General features: G+C 30.3%; 1 protein-coding gene across 1 annotated transcript; it reads right to left on the minus strand.

Moving 5' to 3' along the window:
• Positions 1–9,604: 9,604 nt before the first annotated feature.
• On the minus strand, positions 9,605–10,734 carry LOC101509780 (uncharacterized). Its single transcript, XM_004509357.4, has one exon. It carries the CDS (start codon positions 10,693–10,695, stop codon positions 9,763–9,765), a length of 933 nt encoding a protein of 310 aa, XP_004509414.1. The 5' UTR covers positions 10,696–10,734; the 3' UTR covers positions 9,605–9,762.
• Between the last annotated feature and the right edge of the window lie 8,483 nt (positions 10,735–19,217).

The raw sequence follows: 19,217 nt of genomic DNA on the forward strand, positions 1-19,217 counted from the left end.
ACACCAGAAATCCCATGATCATACCTCACTAGGATCAATAATCCCTAGTTTCATCCTTATATATAGAAAGCTTTCTCTTGGTAAAGCTTTTGTGAAGATGTCAGCTAACTGTTCGGCAGTGTTAACATACTCAAGCTTAATGATTCCATTTTGAAAGTGGTCTCTTATAAAATGATGTCTTACTTCAATGTGTTTGGTCCTAGAGTGCATTACTGGATTCTTGGTTATACTTATTGCACTTGTGTTGTCACACATGATAGGTACTGTTTCCAAATCAACACCAAAGTCCAATAAATGCTGTTTCATCCACAGAATCTGAGCACAACAGTTCCCAGCTGCTATATATTCAGCTTCAGCAGTAGATAACGCAATGCTTGTTTGCTTCTTACTGAACCAAGACACTAGAGAATTTCCAAGCAGATGACAAGTTCCTGAGGTACTTTTCCTGTCGAGTTTACAACCGGCAAAGTCTGAATCTGAGTAACCAATCAATGTACATGTTGATCCTTTTGGATACCACAATCCAAGACTTTTAGTTCCTACCAAGTATCTGAAAATTCTCTTAACTGCACTGAAGTGAGATTCCTTTGGATTTGATTGATACCTTGCACACATACAAACACTGAACATGATGTCTGGTCGGCTTGCTGTAAGGTAGAGCAAAGATCCTATCATACCACGAAATCTAGTAACATCTACAGGTTTACCTTTCTCATCTCGGTCTAAGAAATTTCCTTGACTCATGGGTGTATCAATGGACTTAAGATTTTCAAAGTTAAATTTCTTTATCAAATCAGAACAGTATTTAGATTGACTAATGAAAATGCCTTGCTTGCTTTGGTTAATTTGAAATCCCAAGAAATATGACAGTTCACCCATCATTGACATCTCAAATTTACCTTTCATCAAATTTTCAAATTCTTTGCACAGTTTATTATTTGTAGATCCAAATATTATGTCATCAACATATACTTGGACAAGCAAGATATCATTTCCAGTAGTTTTTGTGAAAAGGGTCTTGTCAACATTTCCTCTTAAAAAGTTTTGTTGAATAAGGAAATTGCTGAGCTTCTCATACCAAGCTCTTGGAGCTTGTTTTAACCCATAGAGGGCCTTTGAGAGCTTATACACATGATTAGGAAAATCAGGATTTTCAAAACCAGGTGTTTGGCTAACAAAAACTTCCTCTTGAAGGTCACCATTGAGAAAGGCACTTTTCACATCCATTTGATAAAGATTAAAGTCCATTATACAAGCATAAGCCAATAAAATTCTTATGGCTTCTAATCTAGCTACAGGGGCATAGGTTTCATCAAAATCTATTCCCTCCTCTTGACTATAACCCTTGGCTACTAGTCTAGCTTTGTTCCTTGTTATCACACCATTCTCATCCAACTTGTTTCTGAACACCCATCTGGTTCCTATGACATGCTTACCCTCTGGCCTAGGTACTAAACTCCACACCTTGTTTCTCTCAAACTGGTTTAACTCCTCTTGCATAGCAAGTATCCACTCACTATCTAACAGGGCTTCCTTAATGTTCTTAGGTTCAATCTGAGATACAAAGGCTGTAAAGTTACAAAACTGACTAAGGCTTCTCCTAGTTGCAACACCTTTAGAGATATCGCCTATAATGTTGTCTAAAGGGTGGTTTCTGTTGAACTTCCATTCCTTAGGCAACTCACTGGTTTCTATAGGTTCTACAAGGTCTGATCTAGTTGGAGGGTCAGCTATAGGTTGTTCTAGTGGTTCAGATTCTACAACTTCGTCCAAAATGTCATCAACCTTAGAAGGAGTTTTGTTCAAGTTTTCTGTAAATGATTCATCAAACTTTACATGAACTGACTCTTCTATGGTCTTTGTTCTTTTGTTGTAGATTCTATAGGCCTTACTAGTTTGGGAATATCCTAAAAAGATACCTTCATCTGCCTTAGGGTCAAACTTTCCTAGGTGTTCTTTGCCATTGTTCAACACAAAGCACTTACAACCAAAGATTCTAAAGTAGGACAGGTTTGGTTTTCTACCCTTGTAAAGCTCATAGGGTGTTTTCCTAAGCAGGGGCCTAATGAGAACTCTATTCACAACATGGGTGGCTGTACTAATTGCATCTGCCCAAAAGTACTTAGGTAGGTTGGAGTCCTTAAGCATGGTCCTAGCTAACTCTTCTAGGGATCTATTTTTCCTCTCCACTACCCCATTCTGCTGTGGTGTCCTAGGGGCAGAATATATGTGGTTGATTCCATTTGATTCACAATAATTTTGAAAAAGATCATTTTGGAATTCACCTCCATGATCACTTTTTATTGAAACAATTTTCAGATCATTCTCATTTTGTACTAAAGCAGCAAACTTTTTGAAAACAGAGAATGTATCACTTTTATGAGCTAAAAAGTAAGTCCATGTGAATCTAGAATAATCGTCAACCAGCACATATCCATACAGGTTTCCACCTAAACTCTTAACTTGGGCAGGTCCGAAAAGGTCCATGTGAACTAGTTGTAAAACTCTATTTGTTCTAACCAAGTCTATAGAGGGAAATGGAGTCTTAACCAGTTTACTTTTCTCACATGCATCACACAGTCTATCTTTAGAGAACTTCCTATTTGGTAGACCTAAGACTAGCTGTTTGCTGACAAGTTTATTCAAATGATTTATGTGTATGTGAGCAATTCTTTTATGCCAAAGCCATGTTTCATCTGAATTGGATAACAAGCAGCATATAGCACTTGGTACAGAATTGAAATCCAACATGTAAATGTTGTTAATTCTGTCCCCAACTAGCTTTATGTGTTTGTCATCTTTATGCTCAATAATGCAAGATTGTGATGAAAAACTTACTTGAAAACCTTTATCACACAGCTGACTTATACTCAGCAAGTTGTGTTTCAATCCTTCAACGTATAACACATTTTTGATTACTGCAGTTGACTCATTGCCTATGTCACGAATTCCAATAATCTTTCCTCTGTTGTTGTCACCATATTTGACAAAGCCTCCTTCCTTTAATGTCAAGGACAGGAATTTGGATTTGTCACCTGTCATGTGCTTTGAGCATCCGCTATCTAAATACCATGAATGCTTAGTGGATGTCAAGCACACCTGCAACATACAATCAGAATTTTGTTTTAGGTCCCCAATTTAAATTGGGTCCTGGATGGTTAGTGTCAAACACAGATTTCTTTGCTATCCAAACTTGCTTCCATCCTCTATTGGCTAATTTTTTAAATTTGCAATTTGACACAAAATGTCCCTTTCTGCAACAGAAATGACATTTGCCATCAAAGGATGAATGTTTGTTTGGTTTAGTAAAGATGTCATACATACTCTTAGCAATAGCAGATTTTTGACCATGTTTGACATTTCTGGTTTGCATATAACCAATACCATATCTGTTTTTATTTCTTTTAACATGCATATTTGGTGTATATCCTAAACCAGATTTTTCATGAACATGTCTTTGATTGCTAAGTATGACATTCAGTTTATCTTTACTATTAGCAAATTTCAATAAATCAGATTTTAATGATGCGACATTATTCTCAAGTTCAATGCATCTTGCAGATTTTTCATGTGAATCCTTTTTCAGTTGTTCACATAAATTTTCAATTTCTTTATGTTCAATTTTCATTTGTTCAAGCATTTTCTTTGTGCTCAACAACTGTTTTATGGAATTCACATAATCATCATGCAGTTCATTGAAAGCTTCTTGTAGCTCATCATAGGTTGGATTAGATTGTGAACTAACCTCATTTTCTGATTCTGAATCGGTATTAGCCTTGAGACACAAATTGACTTCTTCTTCATCCGAAGAGGCAGAGGATTCTTCATTGTCGTTCCATGCAATATAAGCTTTTCTGGTTTTGGTGACTGGTTCCTTGCCTTTTGGTTTTGTAGCTCTATTCTTGTTCTGCAATTTGTAGCATTCTGACTTTATGTGACCAGTTTTACCACATTCATAGCATGTAATTGTCTTGTTGTCACTAGTTTTAGAGCTAAATGGCTTTCTGAATTTGTTGTCTTTCTTCTTCAGAAACTTCTTAAATTTCTTGACAAGCAACCCGATTTCAGGCTCTTCAGTTTCACTACTGGATTCATCTGAGCAGCTATCTGATTCAGTTTTCGATTGATGGGCTTGAACCTTCAAGGATAATCCTTTCTTTTTCCTGCTTTCCATTTCTGATTCGTCCAGCCGATGCAGTTCCATTTCATGTTCCCTTAGTTTTCCAAACAATGTTGCAGTTGTCATCTTTGCTAGCTCTTTAGATTCAGCTATGGTTGTTATTTTGGGCTGCCATTCTCTGGTTAGACACCTCATAATTTTTCCGATCTGCTGTTCATTCTCCACCTGTTTTCCCAGTGCATGAAGGTTGTTTATCACGTGTGTAAATCTCGTCTGTAGATCACTTATAGATTCATCTTTCTTCATGCTGAACAATTCGTATTCGTGCATAAGTGTATTTACACGAGCTCTTTTCACATATGTGGTTCCTTCATGTGCTTCTTGAAGAATGTCCCACATTTCTTTTGCTGACTTGCAGTTTGATACCCTAAAGAATTCTCCTGCACATAGAGCAGATGTTATAATGTTCTTAGCCTTAGCATTATAACCTACCTTCTTTTTGTCGTCGTCAGACCAGTCGGCTCTATGCTTGAGAATCATTGAGTCATTTGTTCTTGCAATCTTGGGAATGTATGGACCATTTTCAACAGCGTCAAGGATGTCTATGCCACTGGCTTCCAGGAATATCAGCATCTTGTGCTTCCAGTACATATAAGTTGTTCCGTTGAATGCTGGAGGTCTTGCTAATGATGCGCCTTCTCCCAGAAAATCGTTTGAGGCCATATTCCTTTTATGAGTTTTACCTCTCGAAAAGTCAAGCTCTGAGGCCAATTGTTGATTATTATGACCTCGAAATAATCGGAATGTATCAGTTTTTTAAGAAATTAAATCAATTTCATACACACAGCGGAATTAAATTGCGGCATACAAGATTAGCAATTGCAGGTAGATTGATAAGAGATTAACCAAGATGCGTGCAAGTCAAATTATCAGTTTAAACAATATTACCTAACACAGAATATGTTTAACATGCATCTAATATTAATCACACATACAAATATTGCAAGATAGAAAATTAAAGGAGTTAAGGGTTAGAGAAGATTGCACCAAGAATTTATCCTGGTTCAGTTGTCAACGAGACAACCTACATCCAGTCCTGACAATCCAATCGGATTTCAGATTTTCTTCTCCAATAGAAAGAATCAATTACAGATTGTCCAGTTTCATCCCCGAAACCTATCTATCTTAATGATCTCTTTCCTATTGATCACCCTCTGATCCTTGTAGACACTCAGCAATCTAACACAGAATCAAAGTACGACTCTTTCTTGTTGAGCTCTCTCACCCAAGAAAGTAGCCACCAGTTTCAAGCTGGCTTTTTCGCTTTCGTTTCTTTTCAAAGTATTATTACAAACTGAATAAAGGAAGAACAAAAAGAAGTCTTCAATCTTGGTCAATATGACTTCTCACGAATCTGGATATTCAAAGATTGTTCATGAGAACAGGGTCTTTTTTCTCAAGATCACTTTTCCAGCTCTCTTATTGATTGTTGATAATCTCTTTGGCTGTGATTTGAAAAAGCAATCTCAGTATGTTAACAAAGTGTTATTGAGAGTTCTTTTGTATATCAAGAATATTCAAAGTGTTTTTCAGATTGTTATTGAAAGAATGATTGAAGACAGTTTATATAGTGTAATAAAACAAGTCTAATCGATTTGCCAATCGATTATCGCGTACAGTTTATATAGTTTCAGAAAAACAACTACTAAATCGATTTACCAATCGATTTATTAAAGTTATAAAACATGTGTAATCGATTTGCCAATCGATTATCGCGAGTCTTGTTTTTCTTTAATCTTGAAACTATATAAGCTAATCGATTTACCAATCGATTCTTTTAAAGCACTTTTCAGAATAAATCGATTTACAAATACACATAATCGATTTGGCAACAAACTGGGAATTCACTGTGATATCAAAACATTTGTTTCAATCGATTTCCCAATCGATTGTGTTTCAAAAAGTTTGTTTCAATTGATTTCCCGATCGATTGTGTTCAAGTCAGTGACTCAGCTATTTTGATGTTAATCGACGTGCCAATCGATTTGTGTGTATTTGCCTGAAAAGTTCTTACCTGGCGTTTAGTTCAATCGATTTCCCAATCGATTGCAACCAAACTTAACTTGATTGAAATTCACATAATAGATTGTCCAATCGACTGTGTTTGTCACAGGTGAAGTCATTTTGCAAATAGTATTTAAGCAATCGATTTGCCAATCGATTACCTTCAAAACTGGAGTGTCACTGTGACTTGTACAATCGATTTCCCAATCGATTTGTTTCAATCAGGTTTACTTTGTGAAGTGTACAATCGATTTGTCAATCGATTAGCCTGTAAAACAGGATGCTACTGACTTGTGCAGTTTTCATTTCTAATTTATTCAGTCGATTGCCCAATCGATTATACAATCACAAACAGTTATGTTTCCTTACACCCTTGTGATGCAATCGATTTCCCAATCGATGTACTCAGTCAAAATTCAACTTTTGTTGATTTCTTGTGCTCCAAGCAATATGTTTCAAGTGTATAGGATTGGATTGTTGTTCCTGAAATCTTGCTCAATTGAAATGTTAGATTTATCATATGATGTATGAACATTGTATGTTTGTTAATTATGTCAAAACTAGGATTAAGAGGACTGGAGTCCAACATAAAGAATACCACACAAAGATATATCCTGGTTCACCCAACTTGGGTTACGTCTAGTCCTCACACTATGAGATTTTCCACTAAGTGTTTAAAACAAAGAACCTTCTTAATTTTACAACACCTAGTCTAGATCACCATTGATCAGTTTCAATCTTTATTACTTTCCACCCAGAAAGTAACAACAGTACCTATCTAACTTTGATAGGATTCAATACAATCTAAACAAACTACAAAGAAACTCTTATAGTTTGAGTTTTTACAATAAGATTGTTTTTTGACAGAATCTGAGATATCTCAACTCTTGTTTGAAATTTGATTCTTTACAAAGAATTTAGTAATAAACAAACAATCTGATATGAGAATTTAGAACTGCTTATTCTTTGCGAAATTTGAGAACTTCAAGTATGTGTATGTGATTGATTTGTGGGATTTTACAACACTTGAATTTCTTGTTGTATTCCTGGATATTGGCCTTCTATTTATAGGCTTTAGAAGCATTTAATGAAGGTCAAAAAAAGTTGTTGGTAGTGCTTTGTATTTTTTACTGAAACCAATATTTCAGGATAAAATTAATCCAGCCTTGAATTGATTTAAAACTGCTTTGACTATTCTGTTACATCTTTTTCTGGATTTAAAACTACTGTTTTCTGCTTTGTTTGATTCTATTCTTAATTAAATTCACTCAAAAGCACAAGTTAAATTAACATAACATTTTAGAATCATAATTAACTTTCTTAATTAACCTTTGTTTATTTTCATCAAAACTTTAAATATGAAATTTGTCTCAACAATATCAACCTCAAAAGTCTTTAGTTGTACTACAATATCCTTCATTCACATGATGTGTTCACACACCTTTTAAAATGATAAATTTTGTGGCTGAAAATCTCATAATTAAGGTACGTTGTTAATAATATGAATCAATAGAGGAGAAGGAAAGAGATAAATAATAAAATATTAAAACATAATAAAACATAAAATATTAGATTACTTACCTAAAAATATGAACAACCCAACAAGATAGACTCAATAGACAATTATCTAACACTAGCAAGTGTTTTATGTTTTAAATTTGTCATCAATAATATTCAACAATGCCAAGACATTATTATGGTAATAGACATATCGGTCTTTTTGAACATTTCATTAAGACCAGTATTCTCTTATTGTCATCACTATAAAACACATGACTTTTTTTTTCAGTTTTAAAATTTTATATATTACATTCTTATATTTATTCTGTTTTTTAATTTCTCTACATATGTATTTTCGGTTACAGGCCACCCGTTCGTCCCCTAATTCATCATTTTATAATTTTAGTATCACGTAGTTCATGCTCTATCCATCAGTTGGGTCACAGAGGTAGTTGAATGCCCTGTTTGCAGTTAATTTACAATCTTAACTAGACCACAGTCCTATGACTCCTATCACATTCTGCTCAGATTTTGTTAATTATTTCACCCACCTTACCAGAATAATTCATAGTTTTGAGTACACATTGCACACATCTGAATTTATATTCTCCCTTTAAATCATTTACCAAGTCCACCTATATTTATGTGAACAATCATACCTACAACAACAGTAGTTTTTAAATACTCTGTACCATTTATACCGTTCAGCTCGCTGCAGAGTCATTAGATCAAACTTTTATGTGAGTAGAATTAGTTCAATATAAAATAACTCATGAGAACAGCATGGGGCAGGCAATGACAATTAATTAGTTGGGTGGCCACTCATAAAAATGTCACAATTTGTATGAAAGTTGGTAAAGACAAATTGACGGCAGAAAAATTTCAGTTTTTTCAATAACTTAATTATTAATTTGTTGATTCATCTAAAATGAACAAATCACTTTAGAGAATAAAGTAGACAATGTCAACTATTCATTATCAAGTCAATAATAGTTATTTTATATATATAACTAATCATAATGGTTATAATATTAATCATTGATTCATTCACCTCATCAACGTTTGACAAACTAATGAGTAAATTAATAATTATTACATAATTACTCATAATTAGTCATACATATATATATATATATATATATAATACATAAATATATAATTTATGTATTATATAATCAGTCTACGCATGCCCTTTTTTTGTTTTAGTTCATGAGTTTTTCCTGCTTGATCCTTGTTCTTTTATATATATATATATAATAAAAATAATTTTATAGTGAATAAAAACAAAGATAAAAGTCAAATAAAAAATATTTGTAAAGATAAAAATAAATAAATTTTTTATAAAGATTAAAACAAAAAACCGTATAATTACAACGATGAATCATATATGTAATTATTATTATTATTATTATTATTATTATTATTATTTGGGTGGGTGAAATGTGCGAATGAAAGGGCCTAACTCTTGCAAATTGGTGGGAGGCAAAAGCATATTCTAGTGTGGCTCTTTATTTGCTTAAAGTAAAAGAACTTCAATGAAATTGTACAATTGTGTTCATTTTGGAATATAAAATTCATTACAACAATTTGAATCAGAATAAGCTATCTCTAAATTAATTTGCTCAGTTGCGTTCTGAAATGTTATTTCATTATAGATCAAATTGTATTATTCAATCTCAAAATGTTTAAAGCCGGCCCATGCTTTGCTTAAATGACAAAACTTAATTTTGATGCCTCCCTTCCATAAGAGATTATAGTATTCTAATTCTTTTTTAAAATAAAAGATGTTGAGTATAATATGAAAAAGGAAAAAATTAGAGAAGATACGTAAGTTCAAAGAGTGAAACTTAAGCAACCAACAGAATGTACTAATGCATCAATAACAAAATGATGTGAATTTTGTACATTTGGAAAAGACCATCAAGAAATAATTATATGGATCCTCTTATGCATATAACAATGTTTTAAATTACAGCCCGCATCACATATAATGTGGCCGCAACGTTGCAATTACAATAGTGGCTATAAAATTATAACTTTATCATACTATAGTTGTGACTCTTATATCATATTCAATTTTAAGGAGAAATTATATTCAAAAAAGACACTCGAGTATTAATCAAGTGTCTAAACAAACATTCTAATCCATTTTCAAATCCTTCAATAGCCACCACCAAAGCTTCTAATCTTCTAATTGCAGATTTAATCTTCTCACCATCATCATCTTTGCTCAAATTCTCCATAACCAAACTACTAACTCCAAAGTCCACTTTTTCCAACTCATATATATTCTCATGTTGATTATCACAACCAAACACACCCTTATGCATCAACCTTGAAACCAATGACCATTTATTAACCTTTGACCTCAAAATTGGTGAACAAAGAAACACAACAAGTGATTGAAGAACAGAACTAGTAATCAAACTAGCTTCAACAAGCACTTTTACAATTGCAGAGAGATGATTATTAAGATCCAATGGAAAACATGACCCAATTGACCCATCAATTTGTTTCAACAAAAGCAATGATTTTGTGCATTCCTTTCTAATCTTTCTTCTCAAAATCCAATAATCAGCAACATTGTTTTCCATATCTGAATCACCAATTTTTCTCCTTCTAAACACAGATTGAAGCTCTTCAACTTTACCTTTCATTAACAAAATTTCATCCCTTGTTTTGCTCAAAAGGTCTAAGAATCTTAAAGGAAAATCTAATAACTCATCCACCCATTTCTCATTTTTGTGTTGAGATAATGCTTGTTGGGTCAATGGCAATTTTAGAAGCTCTTCTATGCATTTGTACAATTGAACAAGACCAATGAGACCAAAACAAATTGTTTCAGATTTTGATATAGACGATGTTTCCCATGATTTGAGTTTGATGAGTTCTTCTTCAATTTGAATTGTGGTTGGATGTGATCTTGTTGGTAAACTAATAGATCTAACACCATATTTGCTCAAATGTTTTGGGTTTGTGGAAAAGGTAGCTAAGCTTGCCTTTTTCATCATTATTAAAGGGTGCCAAATTCTTAGATAATTAACTATATGGTATAATAATCTTTCCTATTTATACTTGTAGACATTTGTTGTAGCCGGTTAGGAGAGAAGTGTAGAAGTATCTTATGTAGCCTAATTGGTCATGATGTCATTTGATAATAATTTTATACTTTTTTTACAAACATAATAATTTTATATCAATTGAGCATGTCAATGGTGTTGGATTTTATTTTTTTTTATAATGTTTGTTAAGTTGTCACATTTTTTTACACATTTAATTTTTGTTTAGGGAGACAAAGTTAGAGAGATGTTATCATATTTATTATAAAATATTATTATAAAAAAAAGAGAGATATTTTTTCATTTAAACAAAATATTTAGGAAAAGTCATACAACCCCTAACTTGAACAAAATATAAAATATAGAGTTAAATATATTTATATTTAGCATTAAAATGAGTGTATTTTAATCTTCGTTTTTGTAAAAGAATATTTTGATTTTTATCTTTCAAGAAACTAAAAAGATTTTTTATTTGTAAAATAGATGAGTTTTAGTTTTTATTTTTTTTATAAATAAAATATTTTCATTTATCTCTATAAAATTTGGGATTATAACTTTTGGTTTCTAATATTAATTTATTTTATGATAGATGGACACAATTAATTTGAGAAAAAAAATTAGGATAATGCATTGAAACATAATATTATGTTTTCTTTTAGTAATTAAACTTTATATTTGCAATCCCTCGATAGCATAATAAATGCCACAGACTTTATCAAAGTTCTTTATCTTCGAATAGGATCAATATCCTTAACAAATCAACAATTGGACACTATTGATTGAAGTCATAACTATAACCTTTTAAATTATACTTTAATCAAAATCAAACTAAGTGTTTCACACTTTCTACAATTGAAATAATATTTGTTTTATGCTGATGAAACACTATTATTTTTATTTTTTCAAATAGACTAAATAACATCTAACCAAATACAAACAATCTTCTTTCATTTAATCCTACCACAACAAACCAAACTAGCAAATTGATTAGCATGATGAAGAGGGCATTTGGTAAAGCATCACTAATATCAACCCAATCAAGAATTTTGGACCATACCTGACTAAAGAATGAACACTAAAACAATAAGTGATTTATATTCTCCTCAAAACCACAACCACCATACAAAGTAATTTATCAATTGCAATAGTGTTCATGGATGCTAGATTATCCTTGGAAGACATTCGATTATTAAGCAAGTGTCAAGCAAAAACATAAATTTTTCATGGAACTAACGAATTCCAAATAATATTTGAAAAAGGAGCCTCACTAATAGTATATGTCCAAAATAGAAGAAAATATGCATTCTGAACAACATAAGCTCCACAATTCTTCTGAAACCAAAACTAAGTATCATTCATATCTTCCTCCAACACAAGGTTAATTAAACAATTCCAACTCTCCATTATTAACTCTTCTTCCCAACCAAACAACCTTCTACGCCACATCCAACTATCTAACTCACCTTGAGTCACCTCCTCCACTTACACTTCTTTTTATTTTTGGCTAAACTATATAATCGTTGATAATCCTCCCTTAAGATCCCTCTATTTGACCATTGTTTAGATAAATAAAAAAATTAGAATTCTCCCTTTCACCCACAATTCTAAACAAATTGTCCTCAATCACTCCTAACCCTTTACTAACTTCATGCAAATTACCCTCTAAAAAAACAGAATACCCACCCAAACACCCATATCTATTACACAATACCATCATCCATAAACCTTCTCTCATTTTCCAAACTCCACAACCACTTGCCCAACAAAGCCATGTTAAATAATTTTACCCTTTTTAATCTCAACCCACATTTTTTCTTAGGTAGGCAACAAATTACAACTTTTTTAAATAGAGATCATTTGACGAACTCTATCAATCACCACATTTCAAAAACTCTAACTCATAAATTTTAGAACAAATACTGAACTTTTATTTTGTTTTATAGGTAAATATTAATATTATTAGTCAAATTAGTAAATTTTCAGTCGTTAAGAATTGGAACTCTAGTCTTTTCATTCCTTCAACACCTAACTTTTAATTCATATCAATTCAAGTTTTCAATCTCCTACTAAACTCTTTTTAACTTATATTTTAGGACAAATGAGTTATGTCACAAGAGAACCAAAAAATACAACTACCTTATTCAAAGTCAAAAACAAAAAAACATATTTTAAATTTTAAATTAGAATAAAAATTATAACTATTGGGACAAAATGTTTAACTATGATGTCTTTTTATATAGGATGTGTTAGAAATTTTAGTTTACACATATAATATTTAATGTGTTAGAGTGATGATATTAATTAATCAAATTAAAATTATTTATTTCTTATTCATATTTATTTTAATTTGTATGGTATTAAAAAATTAGAAACATATTTAATAGAAACAAAATAGTACTCATAATATTATTCTAAGAAGAGTATGTTAAGATGTCTTTATCGATAATACTAGTAGTATACATCAAGTCCCCTTTCCCCAATCCCCACAATTGAAAGAAACAAAATCGTGGGAAAATAAGCCACGTGTACCTCATAACTAAGTTTGCTCTATTTTCAACGAAGAGAGAATAATAAAGATTAAAGACCAATCCCTAATCCCCTGCATATATGCCTTTATCTTCCAAGGAATTTAGGCCACGTACATCTTATAACATGGTACCTATTGTGACTGTTCATGAAGGTCGGTTACAATAGAAGCTTCTCATTCAATGTTCTATAATATGTACTAATACTTTGAATTAGTTTTGGGATTTTGACACTTTGTTACATAGTTATTATTATGTTCATTTTAAGGATAACAACACGTCAAACCAATAATTCCTTCGATTAATTTAACATTTTCCACGTTATTCTCTGTATTGTTGTTCTTATTACAAGGGTTGGTCTTTCTCGAAACATTCAACACAACATATCTAATCTCGTGTGTGAATGAATTAAATCAAATCCTAAACCTGGATTTAATACAATTTTTAATCCACAAAAATAATTTGTAAACAACAATTATTATATTTTATTATGCTGCAAGTAGCTAACAATCTTCGATAAATCCAAACTCTGCCGGACTTTATATTGATTTCCATTGAATTGGACGTGGCAACAAGATTTCCTAACGCCCCAAGCGCATCTAGAGGATGATTTGAATAATAGTAGATTATGTATATATACGAGGAAATCATAATTTTCCGCCATCTAGACCTATGATCAAAGCTAAAATAATTATTATAAACGAGAACAACAAATCATAAAGTAAAAATTTGTGTTCACTTTATCTATATAAGCTATTTCGTATCATCAATTTTTTAGTTTTTGTTTCTTTTTAATTTCTCTAATCAAAACTGTATAAATGTGAATATAAAGCAATTAAAATAGATTATTTGATCTATAAAAGGTCAGCTCTAAGAGCATCTATAACGGGAGTGAAAATGAGTTCGTCCGCAGCGTGTAATTACTTAACTTCCAGTTTTTTATGGGTTCACCGTTGGAGTTGTGCCAATGTGTCATCACGGTACTGTCGGAACAGTGTTTTTTCCTTTTTTTTGTTTGTTCTATCTACTTTCACAATTTAATAATAATATAATTATAACCGCTACCTTTTATTAATTTATTATTAATAATAAATTTATCATTTTTATTAATTTATAGGTTAACTTCTTTTTAATTTATTAAATAATAATAATTTTGTAACCATTAGCTTTTTTTTAGTTAATGTACCACCGTTAGCCTTTTTTTTCTCTTTTAATTACGATTGTTAACTCATTAATAGAAACAATTTGTTACTCATACTTTTTCTTCACAATTTTTGTCACAGAAGTTTATTAAAGTTTTTATTAACGTACTTTTTTATTTATTTTTCCATTTAAATTAATATTTTAAGTTATAATAAAATTAAATATTAATGTATAAATTAAAGTAATATAATATAATATGATTTTTTAAAAGTTAAACAGTAAAAAATGAATGAGTTGATTTAAGGTGATGTGGCATAGTAGAACTTGAATCATGTTGAGTTCACCATTGGAGTAGAAAATGAGTGAATTGCTTCAAGATGATGTGGCACATTGGACCTCCAAAGAACTCATATTAAGTTCACCGTTGTAGATGCTCTAATGGGTTGTAGATTTTTCTAAATCGAGTTAAAAAACCTATTTTAATGAGTTGATAAAATAATACTCGAGTCCGACTTTAGTAAGTTGTAAACAGAGCAGGTAACCTACACAATTTTTATAATATTCTTTTATTCATTATATTTTTAATTTATTTGCAACTCTTTTAATTTGAATTTTCTTTTATGTTCATTTAAAAAAAATTATGGTATACTACTTATGTTATGCATTAAGTATGAATCAATTTGAAGATCCATTTAAAAAATTATGATTTACTCTTTATATTTAGTCATATAAAAGAGAGCGCATTAAAGATCAAACAATTGTTATTGAACATATTATTACTAAATTGATGATTGCCGTTCCTTTGACTAAAGACATGCCACTGTCAAAATTTAAGGATCAAATAGATAGGATGAGATTTGATTTTTGTATCCGATTTTTGTTATAAAATGATTTTAATTTACGAAACTCAATGTGTGATATTTCTCGTACTTAATTTTATTCAGTTTACACATTTGATTAGTGAGAATTAATTTTTTTAAACTTTGGAATCGAAATACATATAAAAATAGGGTTAAATAAATTTTTAGTTGCTATAAAATCTCACTGTTGTATAAAAAAAAAAATTAATTCTTATAAAAAAATTTATCAACTTTTAATCTCTTAAAGATTGTCCTTTTCATTTTTTGTGTCCATAATTTTTAACCAACTATTGTATATCCTTTGAATTTTCAATAATTTTTTGCAGTAATATTGAGAATATATTTAAAATATTCATTACAAAAATCTAAATTTTTTTAACAAATAATAAATGAAATGTGAATTTTTTAACCAATAATAAATAAAATATGAATTTTTAAACTTTTTGTGCTTAAAAATTCATAATTTATTTATTGTTTGTTAAAAAAATTTAAATTTTTATAGAATTTTTTTTTATCATGTTCGAAGTCTTACTGCGAAAGATTATTACAAAATTCGTAAGATATTTAGTAGTTGAAATAAAATCAGGTATAAAAAATGAAAACATAAATTTTTAAGGTAATAAAAATTAATGAAAATTTTTAAAAAACTAAAAATAAAATAATAAAATTTTATAGATACTACATACCTATTTAATACTATAAAATATAAGTTTATTCATGAAGTTGTATGTTTGATTAGAAACATAATGCACTATAATCCATAAAAAATAATACTCGATTGTAGAGAACATATCGCTATAATTAATGTGTTTTGTTTCTTATTATTATGCGTGATATAATATATAAATGGTTAAATTACATATGTGGTCCTTTATCTTAATTTCAGGTAACGTTTTAGTCCTTTATCTTTTTTTTTTTCCCGACTTGGTCCTTTATTTTAATTTTAAGTGACAATTTGATATTTTATGTTTTAAAATTTCAACAATGTTATCCTTTTTTATACAAAAATTCAAAAAAAAAATTCAATCAAAACTCATAAAATTAATTATATTCTTCAATATAATACAAATTTCATCAAATTCGTAACGCAAATCTTCAAATAAACTCATATTTTCATACTTTATTTGATATTATTATGAATAAAGGACTAAATCGGAAAAAATAAAAAGATAAATGACTAAAACGTTACCTGAAATTAAGTTAAAAGACTACATATGTAATTTAGCCTATATAAATCAAGTGGGAGAATGTGGGTTATTTTCCCCTAAAATTGTTCCCTTGCCATTTACATAGTTTTTTTGGTTTTTACATCATCCGTGATATAAAAAAAATATAAATACAATCCAATCATTTGTTCGGTTCGTTAAACCCATAATCTCGTTTAGAAAAATTGACACCCTCAAATTAAGACTTTGATTGTTTAGAAGAGTCTAACATATTCAAACAACTTGCAATGTTTGGAGGTATTACTCTAATTCTTTCGTTTCTGTATAGACAGATAATTTTGTTTTTGCTAATAGAATTTTGTATCTTGTTTAATTGGAATTTTAACAAATCTATTCCTTCATTTTCATTTTAGATCTCATTAAATTATTTAAAATCTATTAAGTTGGTATCTGACTAATATTCTCTCCTATTTTTATAACAATTGAAGAATTAAATTAATTAACAATAATTTAAAGACGAAGTCGGAGATAATTATAGTTTAGAAAAGAAACTAAATTGTATCTTTTATTCGTTTCAATATGGCTCCACGTCAATTAATGATTTATAAGGCTTTACTTTTGGTTCACATTTATCACATTAACCAATAGTAAAGTGGGAATAATGTGTATTCCCTACAAATCTTCAAGAGTATATTAATTGGTCGGTCACTTTTCCTTCGGTGTTTTCACACAGTGACTTTCAGGCAAAGTGAAGACAAAAAATTGGGAGGTTATTATTGAGGCAAAAATAGAAGTATTGGTTAGTTTGCGTTGCTGGAAAGAAAAGTATATTGATGGCATTTGATTTGAGGATCACATATTCACATTGGTCAAGGAAGTCCTCTTCTTTTATTGAGCGACAATAAAATATTAGTAGTACACATTTGTTTATGCTTTCAAATCTTTATTGGGCTTTTAGCTTACTAGGTAGCCACCGTTTTTACTCTATTAATCGATAGATCTGCACGTGTACTCATAACACGTTATTTAAGGTCTATTTCATTCGGTAGAAGAGATTTTGAGAAAGTTACCTCTCATCTCTTCTTAAAAATTAAATTAAATACAAAAACTTAAAAATATTATTTATTTATTTTTATTTATTTCTAATCAAACACACTCTTATCTGTCTCTTAATATTATTATAACTCAATTTAATTTTTTTTGGATTTTATTTACGAGAAACACTCTTTTGAGCACTAATGTAAATAATATTTGAACAAACTCACACAAATAAATAACGATAAAAACAAGAGAATAAAATTATGTGTATTTTTTTAAATTATAGGCGTAAATGTATTTTTAACCCTCTATCTTGCTTAGAATTTACATTTAGTCTTCATATTTCTACAACTGAGTTTTTTATCATTTTCATTTTTTATGATGTTGCATGCTTAATCATGATATGACAACAATGTGATATAACTGAATTGAATTCAGGTCATTAATTAATATCTATTTTCTTTTTTTTTTTACTCGACAAAGCTTCACGAGAACCTTTGTGAGTACAACATAAGTAAATGTTTATGAAGAAAAATAGAATAACGTTGAACACAATTCTATTTTATCCAATTCAGTTGTGCCACATTACTACCATATCGTTAATCAACATACCAAATCTGTAAAAATATAGGGGGATCAACCTTGCTACATGGACAAAAGTTTTAGTGTAATCAATATCTTCTTGTTGTCTGCTTCCTTGAGCTACAAGTCTAGCCTTGCTTCTAACCACTTCACATTTCTCATTCAGTTTATTTCAGAAAACTCATTTGGTTCGAATTGACTTCTTTCTTTAGGCTTGGGGATAAAATCCCATACACCATTTCGTTTGAATAGATTCAACTCTTCTTTCATGGTCATTATCCATCCATCATCTAATAGAGCTTCGTCTATAGTTCTAGGTTCAATTTCATATAATAGTCCAAACATAGATGTTTCTTTAAATGTGGATCTAGTTTTCAGATGATCATTTGCACTTTTTATGATCAGAGACTCTGGATGAAAAGATTTGTATTTCCATCTAGGTTTGGAATCTTGATGATCTTAATTTGTTGGAGGTTCATTAATGCTTGGTCTTGAGTTATCAAGCATATATTCTAATTCATTAGAAGTTGGTTTTGTTGGTTCCTCTAATATATGTAGATCTGAAAAATATACATCTAGTTTTGACTTTGTATGGTCAAATTTTTTGTCATCAAACTTGACATGGATTGATTCCTCAACAATTAGTGTTTCTTTGTTCAATACTCTATATTAGACCTTTCAGATTATCCAAAAATGTACACTTTTGAGATCATGAATCAAATTTTCTAAGATACTCTTTGGTATTCAAAATATAACATATGCAACGACATTGACGAAAGTACGAAAGTATGAAATCTTTACAAATTGACAAAGTTTACTATGTCACAAAAAAAGGTAATAGTACTTGCTTCAAACTTAACATATTCATGGACCTTAATACATGATTCTTATACTGAAGTTTTTGATTGATTAGGTGGATAACAAGATTCCTGCGGTAACAAAGAAAAAGGATTGCATCCATAAAAATCATGTTGTTGAATCTGAGGAATCACATAGACAACTTCTAAAGCAACAAATTCTCTTTGATGAACAATTGAGAGATATTCAAGTAAGGAGCAACAACAATATTATTAATCATTTTAACTTTGCAATTTTTCAAGTTTTTATTAGTAAAATATTGCCATCATTGTATTTTTTGTAGGATTTACCAGCAAAACCTT

The sequence above is a fragment of the Cicer arietinum genome, chromosome 7 (genome assembly GCF_000331145.2).
Source record: "Cicer arietinum cultivar CDC Frontier isolate Library 1 chromosome 7, Cicar.CDCFrontier_v2.0, whole genome shotgun sequence".
Taxonomy (NCBI): Eukaryota; Viridiplantae; Streptophyta; class Magnoliopsida; order Fabales; family Fabaceae; genus Cicer; species Cicer arietinum.